The sequence below is a fragment of the Zootoca vivipara genome, chromosome 2 (assembly GCF_963506605.1).
Source record: "Zootoca vivipara chromosome 2, rZooViv1.1, whole genome shotgun sequence".
Classification (NCBI taxonomy): domain Eukaryota; kingdom Metazoa; phylum Chordata; class Lepidosauria; order Squamata; family Lacertidae; genus Zootoca; species Zootoca vivipara.
This window is the reverse complement of record NC_083277.1, coordinates 28,125,506-28,145,400: the sequence shown is the minus strand read 5'-3', so window position 1 is coordinate 28,145,400 and position 19,895 is coordinate 28,125,506. Positions and strand designations below refer to the sequence as shown.

At 44.3% G+C, this 19,895-nt stretch overlaps 1 protein-coding gene across 6 annotated transcripts in view; it reads left to right on the top strand.

The window, feature by feature from the left end:
- The window catches only part of FRMD4B (FERM domain containing 4B), a 237,002-nt gene that overhangs the window by 118,924 nt on the left and 98,183 nt on the right, over nt 1-19,895 (top strand). For all 6 annotated transcript variants that reach the window (XM_035106673.2, XM_035106670.2, XM_035106669.2 and 3 more), the window contains 2 exons: nt 2,806-2,898; nt 4,812-4,896. In XM_035106673.2, the coding sequence (XP_034962564.2) occupies nt 2,806-2,898; nt 4,812-4,896 (178 nt within the window). The remainder of the gene's footprint in view (nt 1-2,805; nt 2,899-4,811; nt 4,897-19,895) is intronic.

Below are 19,895 nucleotides of genomic sequence, written 5' to 3'. Positions count from 1 at the left end.
ACTCTCAAGAGTCTCCTCCAGCACCATAATTCAAAAGCATCAATTCTTCACCGATCAGCCTTCTTTATGGTCCAGCTCTCACTTCCATACATCACTACATCACCTGTATATGTGTAAGGAATGAAATCTTTTATTACACAGTTACTCTTGTTGCAGTTGTGTAGCTTCAAAATGCATCTAGAAAGGCAGCATCAGATATTCTTCCTGTGGGTGCAGTCTATATTATTCACCTGTTTCAGATGTTTTACAGCTTCTTAGGGACTTGGTGGGGACAAATGGTAGTATAAGAGAGTACTGTACTTAATGTACTTCCTATTTGTCACTTCTCCACTCCAGCTCTCTATCTCTCTCTCCTCTCACCCAAGATTCAAAATGTATGTTTGCCTCTCCATGATTCAGGTGGAAATTTGTAGTGGTGGGAAGTGGTGTGAGTTGCAATTTGGAGCAGGGAAACAGTGATCAGGGAAAGGGTTAAACGCCCATCTCCAGCATTCCCATCTCAGAAAGCTGCACTCCTACCCTTTTGCTAACATGTGAGCCTATGCTTTCTGTTACACGAGTGCTGGGCTTCCTGTTGCTGCATATTATCACCCTTGTTAAATCTCCCTGAAGATTTCTGTGTTGTCATCAGTATATTTTTGGAAGAACATTTCACACTTGGGAAAGCCTTCCTGGAAAATAGAGGCGGAGGGTGGGGGGATTTTTAATTGTCTCTGTTTATACGTTTTTTGTCTTTTCCACCATTGGAAAATGTTTTCTTTTTATAAATACCTTTTGGGAGATTCTATTTTCAGGTGTTCTGGTTTTTGGGGGGGACAGGCTGTTTCTGTGGTGATACTTTCCCCACTTCCAGCCTCCTGCCCAGTAGCATTTCCACCCAGTGATCTTGCAAAAATAACTTCTTAAGTTTTACAGAAATGACTGGTATCCAGGGCCAGCCCTACCGTTGAGCAGCATGAGGCAATCGGCTCAGGTGGCATATGCTGTGGGGCAGTGGCTGCAGCCACTTGGTTGTTCCTCTCAGTTGGAAGACAGAGCTGTGGGTGATTCATGACCTTTCATGCACCCCTTACACCAGCCTATTGCCCTCAGTTACATTATCTCATCATTCTAATTCAGCCAGCTTCTGTACAAGGACCACCTTCTTCTTTGCCTCAGGCAGCAAAATGTCTTGGGCTGGCCCTAGTGTTATCCTTACAAAACAAAGCAGCTTTTGCTTCGACAAGTTATAGGGAGCTTGAAAGCTCATGTCAATGTGATTCTCCATTTAGTTGCTTTTTTGTGTATGAATTTAGCAACCACCAGAGGGCAATCGAGCTCTTTTCAATTAGAACTTTATCTCTCAGTTTTCTAACGCAGTCCACATGGTGGAGGGATGACACCACTTTCTCTCCTGTAAAATCCACAGGGCAAACTGTGCTTGTGGCAAGGACTTAGTGACTCAGACCCTCTATAGGCAGTGACCTGGTGGTTAATAGTACATTTTGCTTGGAAATGAGTCCTTCCTGTCTGCCGGGCTATTCCTTCTGCACAGATTCTATTGCAAACCTATTAGAAGCCACGTTGGCTGTGGGAGGTATAAATAATGGTTGCTTAGAACAATTGGCTTTTTCCTGCTGTCATGCTTGATTTCTTAATGCAGAGGAACTGGGGCTGGTGAAGTGGCAGGCGACTCCTTTGATAATGACCCACATTCTGGTATATACAGTGGTACCTCTACTTACGAATTTAATGCGTTCCAAACGCACATTCATAAGTTGAAAAAAATTGTAAGTCGAATCCCATAGGAATGCATTGGGAGAAAAAAATCGTAAGTTGAAGCAACCCTATCTAAAAATTCGTAAGTAGAAAACATCCTATCTAAACCGCATCCAAGATGGCGGACGGAGCTCCATTCGTAAGTAGAGTTATTCGTAAGAAGAGGTACCACTGTATAATATACAGCATACCGTATTTGAGGAAGCTTCTTTTTCAAAGGGGGAAAGCTCCATTTTTGAAGATCAGCTCAAAGTTATTGAGCTTACCTTGCAAGGGAAAAAAAATCCTGTTTTTATGGGGTTCAACTCACAGTTCTGCAGCTTCTCTAGGAAAGGAAAGGGACCCATTTCTACAGTTTCCAGACAGATAATCTAATCAGCCAGTCACATGTCGCTGGGGAAACAAACAGCTTCCCTCTGCAGACAACAACTGAGGCCTGGGCAAGGGGCCTGGGCGGGCCGGGAAGGGAGCTAGCATCTCTTATCTCCCTCCCCGACCTCTTGCAATCATCTGCTGAGCGGGTTCCTTTCAACACTCTCTTCCCCTCTTGTTAGCCTTTAGCTCTTTCTAAAAACAAAAACAAAAAACACGATCTGCCTTTTACCCCTGGGCAATTCGGCTCCAGGGACCACGCATTCGCTCCATATGACGCACAAGACACTTTCTCTTACTTTTTAGGAGGAAAAAAGTGTGTCTTATGGAGCGAAAAATACGGTAGATGTTTGCGTGTGGATGAGTTTGTGTGCACTGCATGGTGTCCTAACCAACAACAACAACCCCAACCATCATCATGGGGTTTGGTGGTTAAAACAGTAGTGGTTAGAGCAATACACACACACATATATATATATATATATATATATATATTAAAGTTGCTTAAAGTTAAAGATTCATGGTTTGTTTAAAAACCAGTAAGGGGGGTGGTGGCAGTATGTGCAGATTATTATACATTTGAAATGCATCCTCTGTTGCTCTGAACCAAACCAGTTTCATTTCTTTTTCCTGTCTCTAACCCTTTGGGGGGGGTGTTCTTTTTTATTTCTCCAGAGGTCAGAATATCTGGCTACAGTTAGATCACAGAGTTCTGGATCATGATCTGCCCAAGAAACCTGGTCCAGCGACTTTGTTTTTTGCTGTCAGGTGAGTAATGATTACAGTCATACCTCTGGTTACGTATGCTGCGGGTTGCGTATTTTCAGCTTAAGAACGCGACGGACCCAGAAGTGTTTACTTCCGGGTTCCGCTGTGCGTGCATGCACAGAAGCGTTCTGCGCGCTTCGCGCATGTGCAGAAGCGCTGCTCCGGATACATACTTTTCGGGGTGAGAACGGCACCCCGGAACGGATCAATTATGTATCCAGAAGTACCACTGTACTTAGAAGCACCAGGCAAAGTAAGGCTGCCATTCTGAGTGTGGCTGTGTGCAAGTGAGTTAATTTTCAACACACAGGCAGCCAGTTGGTTCCTGTGGGTTTTTTGTGTGTGGTGTCATTTGTATGAGCAACTTTGTCACACTTGCCTATCACTTCCTAACAGAACATGCTGCATCACATTTTTAATTCTTTATTTAAACCTCAGTAAGATGACTCAAAATGTGCTATATATACTCTCTCACACACAATGCAGATTTTAAAGAGAACTTTTCCTTCAAGGAATATCTTGCAGGGCTGCAAATGTTCTGCATCCCTACCTGCACAAGGCTTCCAAGTCTCGCTTCTATAAATCTAATCATGCCCTCCAACACACAAACCTACCCACTCATTAATTTCTTAGTTTTTAGTTAGATGACCTTACACTGTATTGTTTTATTATGTGTGCATCATGCCCTTTCTCCAAGGCCGGGATACATTTCTTCCCACACACCTCCCCATTTCCTTCTCATAACAACCCTGTGAGATAGGTTAAACCAGGCATCCCCAGACTTCGGCCCTCCAGATGTTTTGGACTACAATTCCCATCTTCCCCAACCACTGGTCCTGTTAGCTAGGGATCATGGGAGTTGTAGGCCAAAACATCTGGAGGGCCGCAGTTTGGGGATGCCTGGATTAAACTGAGAAAAATCTGCCCAATTTGGGGTGATATTTCCTCTCCAGCGGTACCTCTGCTGCGTCCCACATTGTTCAGGCAAGGCCCCCTACCCTTCAGAGAGACTTTTCAATGCTGCGGGAGGGACGGGGGACAGAGAACTTTCCTTCCACAAACCTTAAGTTAACTTATCTTGGGATCTAAGGCAATGAACTCACAAATAATTGAAGTAGCCTTCTGTGCTAAACATACCACAGATTGGCTTTGTATTATCTCCTTTACATTTCAGCTAATGAAATATTCTTTAAAATAGCAATGGTCTGAAGAGGCAGCTTAATAATGAACATCTCATGCTCTTCAGAATAATGAGAGCAATATCCCACAAAGGAGGAACACAGGAAATGTGTTCACAGGAAATGTGTCTATCACATCCTTGTCTGTCTGTGGTTCTGACTTGCATTGTTCATTTTATGGTGATAAGAAACTTCTTATGTGATGGCTCTGCTTTGACATCTGAGTTCTCAGCTCTCTGTAGACAACATCCCATATATACAGCAATAGTAACAGCAATATTAAAACACCCATAACAATCCCAGCATATTCACACTCCTGTCTCAGCGACATCTACGCTGGCTTGATCGTGTCCACAGAATGAAAGATGGCAGGATCCTCAAGGAAGTGCTCTATAGGGAGCTGGCTTCAGGCACCAGGCCCGTTGGCCCTCTTTGCACTATATTTGAGTGACCATAAAGACCATAAGAACATAGAAATGGAAGAAAAGCCTGCTAGATCAGGCCAGTGGCCCACTGAAAACAGCATCCTGTTTCCACAGTGGCCAACCGGATGCCTAGGGGAAGCCCTAAAGCAGGACTTTAGTGGAACAGCACTCGCATGGTTATTCCATACAGTCAATCGAAGCATCACCCTAATCTGGTGTTCTCATTATTATAGCACAAACCAGCAGATTGCCATTCGTTTACAGCTGGAAGTACTGTAATATAAAGCCACTTTCTCCCTCTTTATTTTAGGTTTTACATTGAAAGCATTTCCTTCCTGAAGGACAAAACCACAGTTGAGCTCTTTTTCCTGAATGCAAAGTCCTGTGTGCATAAGGTAATTTAGCACCTTTCCTGTATGTGTGTAGTTGTAAAAATAAACTTTGTTCAATCATATGGATTCACACACACACACAGACACACACACACACACACACACACACACACACACACACCTGATACTTTTCATTCTGCCTGAAGTAACTAACAGAAATGGATGGATAAGTTCCAGAAATAACGCAAGGATGAAGTATTGTGAGACCTTAGACAGGTTGAGGTCTTGCTCCTGTCTAGAAGGTGTCTTTAAACTCTGATGTGCTTTTTGTTTGCCTGGATCGAGGATAGAGAGGGGTGTGAGAGTAAGTTAACATTTATTGCTCCAGGCATGTGTCACTTGGTAAGTTGCCTAGAAGGGAATGAAGCCCTCAAGCTGGAAAAGGTTCTCCACCACCGCCAGTCTTAACTATGGTTTACATAACAAAATAAAAAAAAATCCTTCCAGTAGCACCTTAGAGACCAACTAAGTTTGTCATAGGTATGAGTTTTCGTGTGCATGCACACTTCTTCAGATAATTCTTCAGGTTTACATAAACAAGCTCGTCTTCAAGCTGTGATTTATGAAGCTGGCTTGTTTTAATAAACAGTTGGAAGATTAAGCACAGTTTATGGTCCAATGTAACTGAAGTTAATCGCAACTGGAAGCAAAAGCTTCAACTCTCTCTTCATGACCACGCCACAGGAGGGGGAGCAGGAGCAGACGTCGCATGAATTGTGAGGCTCACTCATGCAACGCTGAACAGTAACCCATTGTTGCATCTGAACAAGGCCACTGAGTCACCTGGTTGCTGATTCAGCAGATTCATTCTGCCTCCAGAAGCAGATGCCAAGTGGCGGAAGCATACCTGCGTTTCTCTCTTCTGTCAGAGTGGCAAGAAGGAAGAGGAGAAACTTATGCCTGCTGTTTGGAGTCTGAGGCAGGATTTCTCCAGCTGTTTTTGGACTACAGTTCCCAGCCTCCCTGACTACTTGTCCTGCTAGCTGGGGATGATGGGACTTGTAGCCCGGCAACAGCTGCAGACCCAAGTTTGGGAAACCCTGGTCTAAGGCTTCAGGATTTAATTTAGCATCAGGTGTAGAGCAAACCCACCTGGCTATGAGCTAGAAAATCCATTGGTGCAGTCTTCCTGCATTCTGATTTCCCTGCCTAAAGTTCAGAGCTGACAAGAACACCAACTGGCTGGTGGGGGCTATGGCTGACGGGGGCATGGCTGACTTCCCAGTCTATGGGGAGGGCTGGCTGGAGGGGAAACATTTTTTACATCTTCTAGGGACATGCTGTCCACTAGACAACTGAAATGGAAACATTATCAGAATGAACACCATGGCCCTGCTCTAGCATGCAATGGGATTTGCCTTTAGCTGTGAATGAGGAGGCCCTTGAGCACATGAAGGTGCCCATTTGCGCAAGCTGCTGGATGGAGGCTCGTGGGTGTACTAAAACATGTGGTCATATTTTCCACCTGCCGTTGACTCGCTCTCTCAGCCATTCCCATAAATTGCTGCTTGGCCTTTCCACATGTCCAAAAAGAAAACTACCGACATTCGTCATGGATGCATGACAGCACAAAATAAGGCAGGACACCTAGTGGGTTAGTACACTTTTGCCCTCTGTTTTAGGAGTGCAACCCCACAGGAGCGCACTATTTTTAGAATTTCTAAAGATACATACTTCTAAAGGGTTTCTAGCAACTGGGGTTCCCCCTTCTAACCACTTTGATGCTCCCTTCATTGGACCGCTGCAGCAACAACAAAAATATGAATAGATGCCTGAGCTGGTGTCCAGTTAATTGCTGTTCCTGCCACGCCATTTATTATTTATGCTCTTCAAACCCACAAGAATCCTTGCTTTCAGAGGCATGGAAACATTTCTCAACGTGTTATGTGCTACGCCCAGTGTAGTTAACAGTGCCCTGATGGCTTGGTTTACAAAAAGGAAAGCACACTGGGCCTCTGCAGGGCCAGAGGTTCCCCGTCCCTTTTCTAAAGAAATTTCATGACCATCCTTCAGCTAGATTCAGTAACAGAAAGATGTTGGAGTCACCAGAATTTTCCAATAAGCGTTTTGACCATTGTCAAGTGTAGTTTCTGGAAACGTTGGGGCGGTTTAACTAGGCTAAAAAAAAAAAATACAACTAAGAAATCCAGAACAAGGTGGGAATGAAAGTGAGAATGAATTGCCGAAACACATGGGTGTGAGTGTGCAGATGAATGTGTACCTACTTATATATGCTAAAGAAATTTGAAAATGTTTGAAACATAAACATTGCTAATTTGCTCTTGTGACTTTGCCAAGATATATGAATTGAATATATTAATGTTGCTTGCATGTTCTAGCATTGAGAGGAACTGGTTATGGTGGCAGTGATGTGCAGATGTAGTAATGCTGCTCATCAGTGTTTTGTTAAAGACTTAACAAGGGTGTAGAGAACAATTTTGACAGAGGGCAACCTTTTTTCTCTATTTACTAGGTGTGTGTTAATTGGTATCGGGATAGATGGTGCCAGGCGGTGGTTTCTTGCTGAGCCTGCCTGTCAGCCCAAGAGAAAAATAGCTGTCCCTAGAACCCAGTTTCTGTGGGAGGCATGAGAAAGAGGTAGACAGAAATATGGGTCACAGATGCAGTAGGTGTCATATTTGTAACGAGTAACACGGCTGTCTGGCCTTCTGTTTGTTGACTGCTTCTCACTCAGAAGCGGGCATGGTAAAAGGGTCTTTGCAAGTAGATCTGCATCCATGTACCACTTCTACATCATTAATCTGAAACTGAAATTAATAATTCGTTGACTGTCAGCTATGCTGGTGTGGTTTAGGATTGTATTTCATGAAACACCCTTATAACCTGTCGGCACCGGAGAGTGCCTTCTTGCATATGCATAGCAGTTTCTACAGCCATCGGTGACTGATCCTCAGAATACCTACAATTCCTTGCGCCCTTGGCGAGGAGCTGTATTGGCACCTCCCTCCCCCCCCCAAAAAAAATCACTTTACCGTATGCTATTGTGCTGAAGAAGATGAAGAAGGATGGGAAGCTTCTCCAGTGATTGATCTCGGTGGTGCATCTGATAGTCTGATAGGTGATTTTTGCACCCCTCCAGGTTTGCGTCCCTGGTGGGTGCTGGTTTTGCAAACCTATTAATACACCTCTGCTGATCCTGAAACAGTGACATCTCATGATCAAGAAACAATGGTATAGGGTCTGGGTTACAGATATAACAGACGTGACCAATTTATTCAAGTCCATGGGCACATTTGGATTTTTTAAAATCAATTGCTGCAAGGGGAAGAGAACATAGGGACCCCCCTCCCCTCATCAGAAGCAGCTCCTCCACAAGCAGCGATAGCAGCGAGGACGCTCAAGAGTCTAGTAAGGAAGTGGAGAGAGAGGGCCAGGGCTCTGGCAGCACGGGAGAGCCCCTGCTACACAGGAGGGAGGAAGAGAGAGGGGGGGAAGGGGGGGAAGGAAAACATGGAGCGTAGACCCTTTTTCCCTCCGGTTCCGGAATTACGCAGGAGAAGGAGGGGAAAGAGATTTGCTGTCCCGAGACTCTTATGTTGGAGGAGGTCCAGGGGCGGTCCAGTGCCGGATTCTGCATCAGACTGAGCAGACATGTTGTACATACCCAGCTCACTGTAAATAGCTTGCACTAAATAAAAACTGCTGAAAGACAAGCATGAGGAGCGTCGTTACTCTAGAGTAGTCACAAGAACCTCTGACAATTGCCATGGTTACTTCCATCACCCTGGTTACTTCCTTCCTACCTCTCCTGGATTAACCCCCACCCTCAGCTGGCAAAGTAATAAACCACATGAGCCTACACTTTGCAGTTTCCATGGATCTGGTAAAAGTTGGATTCAGTACAATTAGGGCAGGCCCATGGCATACATTTAAAGCACACAACTTTCCCCAAAGAATCGTGGGGATTGTAGTTTAAGGTTTATTGAAATTGTAACCCTGGGGGGAGGCAAACTACAGCTCCCGTGATTCTTTTGGGGAAATCGTGTGCTTCAAGTGTGCATTGGATGTGCTTTCAATGCATGAGGTGAATCTGCCTTTTATGTGAGCCTTGAAAAACACAGGGAACTGAAAGAGGAATTGGGAAATAATATTGCTGTTCCAACTTCCTCCTTCAGCTCTATGCATGTTTTGGCAGGGGGCAGGGAGTAACTACTGCCACCACCTCATGAACAAGGGGGCAATGAATGGGAGGGCTCAGAGGCTTCATGGGTGCCAGGAGAAGACAGAAAAGCACCCATGATCCCTAAATTTACTCTGAAATCCTTGGTGAGGGTGTGCATCAATGAATTTGGTTTGTGTTTTTTTAAAGGCCAAGTATATGATGTCTGCTGCATGTTGTCACCAGTGCTGCAGGACCCCGAGTTTGCAAACGGGAACTGCCCATTGAACCCATTCAACAAAGCATATGCCTAGTTCAGAAATCTCTGATATCCCTCCCACCTCATTGTCTTTAGTCCAGCTCTTCCCACCTTCATGGAGCACCCAACTATAAAACTCTTTTAAGAGGGCCTTTAAAAGTGATAGGTGAAACTAATCAATAATGCTCTTGCTTGCATCGCTTGCCTAATGAGTGGAAAGAGAAAGAATGATCTTGTGCAACTCCCCACACATACCTGTGGGCCAGGAATGTAGTAGCCCAAAAGGAGAGATGCTCAGACGGGTGTGGTACAGAAACCTGGATAGATCAATAACAGTTTTCTAGAACATCTCAGACCTGAAACATTATTTAATGTTTAACTGTTGAGGGAAAGGAATGCATGTATCAAGCCCCAGCTTTGAGAAAACATTTAAGCATGTGCTGGGGGGTGGGTGGGGGGACAACACCAGGCATTTCGCTTGTGTGCATCTCTGAAATGGCTGGATTGCGGACAGGTAGACGGAAGAGTCCCATGTAAGTGTATTGTGTCATTTGGCAGCACGGAGTGGCTGTGCTTCAACTGTACTGGTGCCACGCTTGTTGCAGAACAAGTCTTTTGCACAGCTTGTCCTCGTCTGCTATTTAACGTATTGTTCCTTTTTTTGCTCACGCTTTGCGAGCCTTTGCACATCCTATCCATCTTTCAGTTGGTTCCTTCTTCTTGGGATATTATTTCCTTTTTAACAGCCCTTTTTAATGGCATTTTGTTCTTCTTTTTTAAAAGTACCCAAATTTGCATGCTTCCAGATGTACAACAAGTTTATGTGATTCTACATTTATAGGGAAGAAGGGGGCTGAGGAGAGGAGCCTTGAACAGGGTTGTGGCCAAAGTAAGGAGTTGAAAAGCTTCCTTTATTTTATTTTATTTTATAAAAACATATTTATTAAGGTGTTTTTTTTAACAAACAACAAAAACATACAAAAATACAAAACACAAAAATACAAAAGTTTCCTTTATAGCTCCAAACCACCAGATTAAAATTAAAAGCCCTTGTAATGATGGGGGTGGGTGGGGGGGGAGAAATGTTTATTCAATTGAACATTGCTGTCATTAAATGAACATCCTATAAAGCTGTTAACTTATTTTGCGATAGTACCAGCTTTTTAATTAAAAAAAATAGAAATAAGCACAAAATGAGTTGAGAATCCAGTATTAGTTATGGACTAGTTATATATTTAGAGAATCAATCCATTAATCGTTACTGGAGTTTCTGGCATCCCATTTGCCTTCTACTACGACGTTCACGGTTCAATCCTGTCCTCCCAGTTACATCAACTGGAGTGTTTCATGATTTGGTGCAAGTCCTCAGGACTAGCAATGTCATGCTGACCTCAGGCTTACCCCGGCATGGCACTAGGGATACACCAGCTTGATATTATGCTGGCAGAAGGGCTGAAAATGGGTGGCGTCAGCAGTGTGTCAGAGGAAGAGCAAGCTTAATCTGAACCCTGTGAGCAGCTGATTGCAAAAGGAAATCTCTGCCATGTTTGCAAGAGTCTAAGAACCCACCGTGTTTCCTGACCTTACACTATCATAAGCAGGTACAGTGTAGTTGACTGAGACCAAAGGATTGCTCTGTTAAGCTCCATTGCTAGGGAGTAGTAAGTCCCACTGAATTCAGTGTGTCTTAGTTCTGAGCAAACATGCTTCATGTTGCACTTTCACTCTGTGACTAAGCATAGGCCAGCCTCACAGCCCTGACGTTTGGTGACTAGAATTTAATGAGCAGTAAAACCTACATGTGGTTATGGCGGTAGTTCTCCCATGGGTTCTTGCAGGGTGTGGGCCATCTACACACACACACACACACACACACACACACACACACACACACACACACACAAAGCCATCGCAACAGGGGGCATTTCAATAGTTAATACCACATACTGTGGAGTTAAAATGGAGCCCAGTATCAGGCGTGGGTTTAGCTCTCTCCATCCTCAGTGATGATACAACAAGACTCCCGGTTTGGGCTGGAACCTCACTCTGGGATGTACTTAGCTTTGATTTTAACCCAAGCCTTCCAGAATGGAAGTCCCTTAACAGGTTGGGATGCTTCTGCTGCAAGCAAGACGTCAATTACTGTGCTTGCTGACCCATTTGTCCTAGAATTCTCCAGGAACTCCCTTGCCCTAGGCATGGTGCACATCTAAATACCAAGCCTCTGCAGAGAAGCAAATGGCTTAATAACACCCTGCTGAATTGCATCTACTCTCCCTTTCCTGTCTTCCCTTTCTCTCCCTTTGAGCTCCTTTCGGGTTTCTGAGTTGGACAAGCCGGACAGGAGGGAAAACATTAATGGGATTTAGAGCACATTTGTTACTTGCTGGTCATGTTTATTTTCACACACCCTGGTGCTTTGACCACAGACTTTCCTTAGACAAGGGCTGTCACCTTTTCAATGCCATGTCTTTCAATACTGGGCGGGCTCTTAACAATGAACATTGCACAAGTTCCTTCCAATTGAAACCAGCACTTCGCACACCTATAGGATAAACCTGCCTGCGCAGTTCAGCCTGTGTTTATTTCAGTCTCCACCTGACTTGCCTAACTCTATGCTCAGGGCACAGAGAGAACACGAATGACACTCTGCACACACAAACACCACTTGAGGCAAACTAAACACTTCCAGCAGTTTCTTATCTTGTGTTTGTTCCTCCGGGTAGGCTAGCACCATGGCTAAGATTGCCTATACATAAACTAAACAAACCCTAAATCATGTACAACGTTAGGTGAAAAGTGCTGTTCATCCTAGGTTGCCAGTGACCTTGGCCTTTTTTTGCCCTCTGCGTTGGCTTTTCTTTTGGCATTTTGCTTGAGCCGCCAGCTTTGCAACACTTTGTACTAATGTTTCTTGTTGGCTCCTGTGTTTTGCTTGTGGCACACTTTTGGTAAGACTGCATGGGATAATCTGGGAAAGCTGACAGATGTGGGGGGGAGTGCAGTGTTTAGGCAATGAGCTTTTGGTGGCAGCCCTATGTTTCTGTCTGGAAGGAACTACTAACTGTAAATCAAACCATTGATTTTCTGTATAGGGTGGTTTATATGTATTATATGTATCCATGTATTCATAAAGTGGTTGTGCTGCTGTTTCAGGCTACTTGAGATTAGGCTGTGGTTCAATAGTGGGTCCCAACCCATCAGTGGCAGACTGATGGCTTTTGGTATACTCCATCTCCAGTATTTGGTGGGTGGGTGGGAGTTCCATAGGTACCTAAATTTTGGGAATGAACAACCTTGGCGACATTGGGAGAGTCTATGTAGTTAGACCACGCAAAAGCATTTGACTGTGTTGACCACAGCAAACTATGGCAAGTTCTTAAAGAAATGGGAGTGCCTGATCATCTCATCTGTCTCCTGAGAAATCTCTATGTGGGACAAGAAGCTACAGTTAGAACTGGACATGGAATAACTGATTGGTTCAAAATTGGGAAAGGAGTACGACAAGGCTGTATATTGTCTCCCTGCTTATTTAACTTATACACAGAATTCATCATGCGAAAGGCTGGATGAATCCCAAGCCGGAATTAAGATTGCCAGAGGAAATATCAACAACCTCAGATATGTTGATGACACAACCTTGACGGCAGAAAGTGAGGAGGAATTAAAGAACCTTTTAATGAGGGTGAAAGAGGAGAGCGCAAAATATGGTCTGAAGCTCAACATCAAAAAAACTAAGATCATGGCCGCTGGTCCCATCACCTCCTGGCAAATAGAAGGGGAAGAAATGGAGGCAGTGAGAGATTTTACTTTCTTGGGTTCCATGATCACTGCAGGTGGTGACAGCAGTCACGAAATTAAAAGACACCTGCTTCTTGGGAGAAAAGCAATGACAAACCTGGACAGCATCTTAAAAAGCAGAGACATCACCTTGCCGACAAAGGTCCGTATAGTTAAAGCTATGGTTTTCCCAGTAGTGATGTATGGAAGTGAGATCTGGACCATAAAGAAGGCTGATCGCCGAAGAATTGATGCTTTTGAATTATGGTGCTGGAGGAGACTCTTGAGAGCCCCATGGACTGCAAGAAGATCAAACTTATCCATTCTGAAGGAAATCAGCCTTGAGTGCTCACTGGAAGGACAGATCGTGAAGCTGAGGCTCCAATACTTTGGCCACCTCATGAGAAGACTCCTTGGAAAAGACCCTGATGTTGGGAAAGATTGAGGGCACAAGGAGAAGGGGATGACAGAGGACGAGATGGTTGGACAGTGTTTTTGAACCCACCAACATGGCTGCGGGAGGCAGTGGAAGACAGGAGTGCCTGGCGTGCTCTGGTCCATGGGGTCATGAAGAGTCGGACATGACTAAACGACTGAACAACAACAACATGTAGTTAGAAGGAACTTGACTCGGGGGCATGGGATGGATACCTGACCTTGAAGTGCCCTGTAGTTGTTGTTTGCCAATTAATGTTGTGATTCTCACATTACACATTAAATCCCATATGTTGGTACATGGAAGCCTACCTGTACCCATACATATCCCTTGCTTATAAGATTTTATCCAGGCTCTTCTGATAAGTCTCTAGAGAAGGTGTCATGGCAGCTCCCTTCACCAGACAGTTCTCACTGCTCATAAACATTTGCCAGTCATATATAATGCAAGCCGCCTTCTATGTGGTTTTGCAACATACCCCAGTAGGCACCTGCCATGGTGTCTGAGACATGGGAGGATGGTTTCTCTGCCTGTTCTTTGTGTGGCAATATTTCAGTCGTTTGAAGATAGATAGGAATCAGGGCAATGTGAGCATGAACATCACACCTGAATTTGAACATTCCACATTTCTGTTTATTCGCTGCAGCTCTCTGGCAAACATGGCATGCCCTAGTTCTTGTTCCGAGCTTTAGGGATGCAGAGGTGGATTGGATCATTCCAGTGGAATTCCTACCTCTTCCCCAGCTACAAGAAGGGAATTGCTTGTCCACTTAATTCCCAAGGTAAATGAAGTGTCTCGGCAGCACACTGATTAAACCACCAACCTCCCTGTTGTTGTTTTCCATGCTCCACAGCAGGAAGGAGTGATGGGGGCCTTCACTGGTCGAACTAGAAATGCATCCAGAGCACCTTCACTTGCTTAGCCAGCTATATCAGCAGGATACCAGTCATCCAGCGGGGGAGTGGGGGAGTGGCTGAGATGCACTGTGAAGTGAGCAAATCGGCAAGCTCCTCTTGCCCTCTTTTCCAGCTCCGGATCTTGTCCCTGACAAAGAGTGGAGGCTCTGTGTGAGGCCAGTGACAAAAAAAGAGGGCAACTTTTTCCAGGAACCACAACCTTTGGCTTAGCTCCTAAGGCCTGCCAAAAAATTGTGGAGCCTTGCAATGAAGCAGCTTAATGGAAATGGGGCTAGGGGAGTGAGTGACTTGCAGCACCATTTCCCTATCACTGTTGCATTTACACAATACTGATATTTGGAGCCTTTACAGCTGTTCCATCCAGGCATCTGGTCCACACCCCACCTGATTTATGTGTCTTGTTTGTCTTGTAGGGAATTCCCACCCCACTGCCGCTCATATTGCCTTCAGCCTTGTCTGGCCTATTGGCCTTAACACCCACTCATCACACAGCCGCATGAGCTTATGTGCACATGCTCAATGTTTTGATTATGAAGTCTGGACAAACTAATGCAGATGGTGGCGCCATCACTAAGTGGGAGAGATCAGATATCAGTGAAGGTGCAAGCACTCTAAAGTTAATAGAAGATCAGTGGGTGTCACACGTATACTCGTCAACATTTCACAGATTAAAATAGGCTCACTCCTGTGTGCTCTTGCAATGTTCCTTGTCTTGTACCAAGGATCACTTGCCTGACTGCACATGCACATGGTTGAATGTTTCCCTGCCTGTTGTGTCCTGGATTCATTGACTTTCCTGCATGCCTTTTGAGGTAGGTGTGGTTACCAAGCTCACCAGCTGCAGCAGGCAAGCTGCACACTGCATTTGCCGTTCATGCTTTTGCAGTCGTGTGCAGAAGCACCTTAGTCAACATGCTCTGGGAATAGGAAGCAGAAGAGAAGCACACTCTGGCCTCTGCCACCAGCTAGGGGAACAAGGACCACTGGGAGGCTGTCCCTTTGTGCTCAAGAAACAATGCGATTGCAAGGGGAAGCCCAGTTGAGCCCCATCCATCGTAGAGCAAAGGAGCAGCAGCCCAGTCTGGCCCCATCTATTGGACAGTGTTCTCAAAGCTACCAACACTGCGGGAGGCAGTGGAAAACAGGAGTGCCTGGCGTGCTCTGGTCCATGGGGCCACGAAGAGTCAGACATGACTAAACAACAAAGCAATAAATTGGCTAGAAGATTTAAGGGTTGCTCGTCTTGTACGACTTTGGTTTCCATGCATTAGTACCTGTTTCTTGTAAGCCACCTTGAGGATCATTTGATGGAAAGGAAGGGTATAAATCTTGTAAACAAATACAGGAAACATGCATCTCCCCTCCATGCAGAGATGGCACTCCCAAGAACTCCTGAGAAGGCGAGGGAATGAAACCTCAAGGGGGCAACTTGTTTGTTTATTTAAAACATCTTTCCTACCACCTAAAAGCTCTCAAAGGAAGTTCATAGAATCTTAGAGTTGGAAGATACCTCAAGGGTCATCTAGTCCAATCCCCCCTAATGCGGGAATCTCAGTTAAAGTATCCATGAGAGATGGCCATCCAACCTCTGCTTAAAAACCTCCAAGGTAGGAGAGTCCACAACCTCCTGGGGGAGTCCATTACACTGTCGAACAGCTCTTACTGTCAGAAAGTTTTTCTGTACGTTTAGTCTCTTTTTCACAACAAATACAAAGCAGTGGCAGCAATTGATACATAAAGGTGACAAAGCAGCACTAAAATCCAGCCAACCTAAAAGTTGAAGCAGCAGTAAAAGCAGATCTTCTATCAAGTGCCTAAATTTTAGGTGTCTCGAACATACCTTGGGGGAGGGGGGGAATCCATGGCTGAGGTTGCTACTACTGAAAGGCCACTAGCTCTGATTACTACCTGCCTAACCTCTGCAGGCAGAGGGGCCTGCAGCAAGGTGTTTTCTGAAGATGGTCTCAGAACAATCGGATAGGTTCATATGAGAGTAGGAGTTCATTTAGATACCACAGGCGTTGACTTTGGGGAGTATCCAACTTGGTGTCCTTCATATTTTTTGGACTACAACTCCTATCAGGCATGTTAGCATGGCCAAAGTCAGGGATGATTATAATTGTCAAGCATAACATCTGGAGGGCATCAGGTTGGGGGGGAAGGTTGGTTTATGACTTTATAGGTCAAAATGCGGGTGTACAAAAACAAACTGACCAGAAGTCAGTGACTTCTTTAAAAAAAACACAACATAATTGAAGTACGTATGTTCCAAACAACATGTTCCAGTTAACATACGAGCACTTGTCTTCTGAACCCACTGAAAACTTCTGAACAGTGTCCAAAGGCTGCCCCACATACAACGGGTTGTAGTAGTCTAACCTGGATGTCCAAGAGCATGGATAACTGTAACCTGACTGACTCTATTCAAGAAGAACAGAAGGTGCATTGTTCCACAGAGCTCACCTGCTGCTCTGGATGCCAACTGGTAATTGGGTACAGCTGAAGCATATGAACATAGCTACTCTTAGATTGTAGACAATACCGGCAGTCAAGGGCATTAGGAACAAAGTGCTTTAAAAGTACTTCGCATGTTCAGGGTACAGCACCCCCCTTCCTGTTCAAATTTGCCTCCCCACCCTTCTTGTGCATCACTGTTCTCATTATGCAAGACATCTCATCATAGCTGGACATCCATCAAACTGGGGGGAGTGACTTCACTTCCCCAATGACCATGCATGGTTGGCCACATCCGTTTGAAGAGGACAGCTGAGACTGCATTACACAAAAGCCAGGATAAAGGAATGGCAAGTGCAAGAAATGGCTCTGGGTGTCGAGGTTATTACTACACCTTTCAAGGTGCTGTTTTGGGTGTTTCCAGTGAGAATACAAGATCCTTGTTTAAGCTTTATAGCAGTTTCCGCTGAGATGTCACGATAATTACATACAGAGTAGATATGTCTGCCACAATTCCTTCCACACACAAAAGATTTATTTTTCACATTTGGTAGTGAGTACATTTAGCAATGCTGGGGAAAAAAGAAAACTTCTGAAGAGTGTTTGCAGTTGTATGGCCACCTGCCAGTTCAGCAAAAAGTTAAGAGCTCTTGCAAGCTTTACAACAAACATTTCACAATTCCTCCGTCTCTTGTCTGGGAGAGAAGAGTGTTCTCTTGCACCGAAGGGTGTTCTGTTTCTGCCTGTGACTACTTAAATATACATTGCAGCAGACTAGATTTATCATTTCTGTTCCTAAAGATAGAACTTGCACGAGCTCCAAAAGAGGAGGGGAGGGGGGGGTAAAATGAAATGAGAAAGTGCAGATACGAAATCTTTTTATGAATTGCCTTTATCCTAAACCCTCCCTAGTTGTTTAGGAATATTTTAGGGATTAGCTAATTCAGGGCCTGCAAGCTACGTGTCAGCAGCTGCAAATGAATAAGATTTAATTAGCATCTTCACTGTGTTTATTTGTATGTGTTTACACAAGCGGGATCCACAACAAAATGTTGCAGTGTGAAGTGCTTCTGTTCAGTGTGTCAGTCCAGGCTGGACAAGGAGACCAAATTATGAAGGTGATAGGCTAGAAATCCATTGTGCTCTGCACAGGGCCGTCTTAAGCATGTCGGGCGTCGTGGTGCGGAGATCGCTCCGGCACCCTCGCCCCGTTTCTTGCCGCGGCTGGTGGGCGGGCGCAGCGCCCTGGCGCCCCGCGCCACCCAGCCTTCCCCTAGAGCCGGCCCTGGCTCTGCAGGCAAGGGCTCAGGTGTTACTCTTGTAATGTTTTGGGGTAAGGGCTCTTCCACATGCTCTGCATGGAAACTGTCTCGGATTCAGTCCTCCAAACCAAACAAAAGATTGCCTGATGAAGAGTTCTCCAGAAGAGAACTGAATGAAATTTCAAGATTGACATTTCAGGCTGAGTAAGTACTTCACTGGTGCTTTATCAAGTTACACACCTAAGATTATGGGATGAAGAAGTAATTAGGGCTCTGAGAAATCAAAGCCTGATTTGCAGCTGGGTTCTGTCCAACGCCTTAAATGCAACACACACATTCCTGGCATTTTGATGGAGACTAGTAGTCCAGCTTTAAATTTTGGGAGTGTTTTCTTCTTCCTCTTCTTCTTCTTCTTCTTCTTCTTCTTCTTCTTCTTCTTCTTCTTCTTCTTCTTCTTCTTCTTCTTCTTCTTCTTCTTCTTCTGGACTAATATGGCTGCCTTTCCATTTTCTGCAAAATAGTGGAGTTAACCTTTTGTTTCTCTCCACTTCTGATTTGGTTGGTTCAGCATTGTGTGTTTAGAAAATAAGGCTAGCACTTAACTTTTCATCTATTAGTATTTTTCTGTATTTGGTTATCCCACCAACTTTGCACATTTGTTTTCTAGGGAGGTGTTTTTAGAGCCCAGTTGCTCTTAACACTTCAGTCATTTCACAAAAAGGAGCATTTGTGACCACAAAGGATTCCTAGTAGGAGTCTGTTGAAGGCCTACTTATGTCTGTGTAAAAGGCAAAGGATTAAGAATATCCCCTGTGGTCTCTGTGAAGGCATTATTTTGTTCCTTTCTAATTATTCATGGTTGGCTGGTGGCCTCCTTTTCAGGTGAGTAGCCGCCCTTAATTTCCTTGCCTAGTTTAGTTTCCAAATCTGCTCTTCAACATATCACAGAAGATTATGTTCAGTTGCCACTCCTTCAGCATTTAGAGTACTCTTAACCACAAACACATCTGGCTTCCTTTCCTTTGAGAAAGTCCATAGAAAATATATGAAAACCTTCTAAAAATAACTGAAAATAACATCAAAATTAATGTCGAAAGAGTGCACAGGAAAAGAGAGAAGCGAAAGATATATATAGACATTGACCACACTCCTACACTTTTCTCTCTCTTGGGTGTTCATATTCATGCACATATATGTACTATGTAAATGTATCAATGAACTATGGATAACACTTAATGCATCTGACAAAGTGGGGTTTTTTTTTTTTTACTATGACAGCTTATTCCATGATAAACCTATTTCCTTTTAAGATGCTACAAGATGCTTTGTTGTCTGGCTGTTTGCTAAACCATAGTTAAGCATTATGTAAACAAGCCTTGGGTTTATGTTCTCACATTTCCATTTCCTCCTCCAGCACGGCATACATTAAAAGCATAATAATAATAATAATAATAATAATAATAATAATAATAATAATATACCGCCTATCTACAGGTAGGTAGCCGTGTTGGTCTGAGTCGAAGCAAAATAAAAAAAATTCCTTCAGTAGCACCTTAAAGACCAACTAAGTTTATATTTTGGTATGAGCTTTCGTGTGCATGCACACGAAATGTATCTGAAGAAGTGTGCATGCACACGAAAGCTCATACCAAAATATAAACTTAGTTGGTCTTTAAGGTGCTACTGAAGGAATTTTTTTATTATACCGCCTATCTGACTGGGTTGCTACTGAGTTGCCCCAGCCACTTTGGGTGGCTCCCAACAGATTATTAA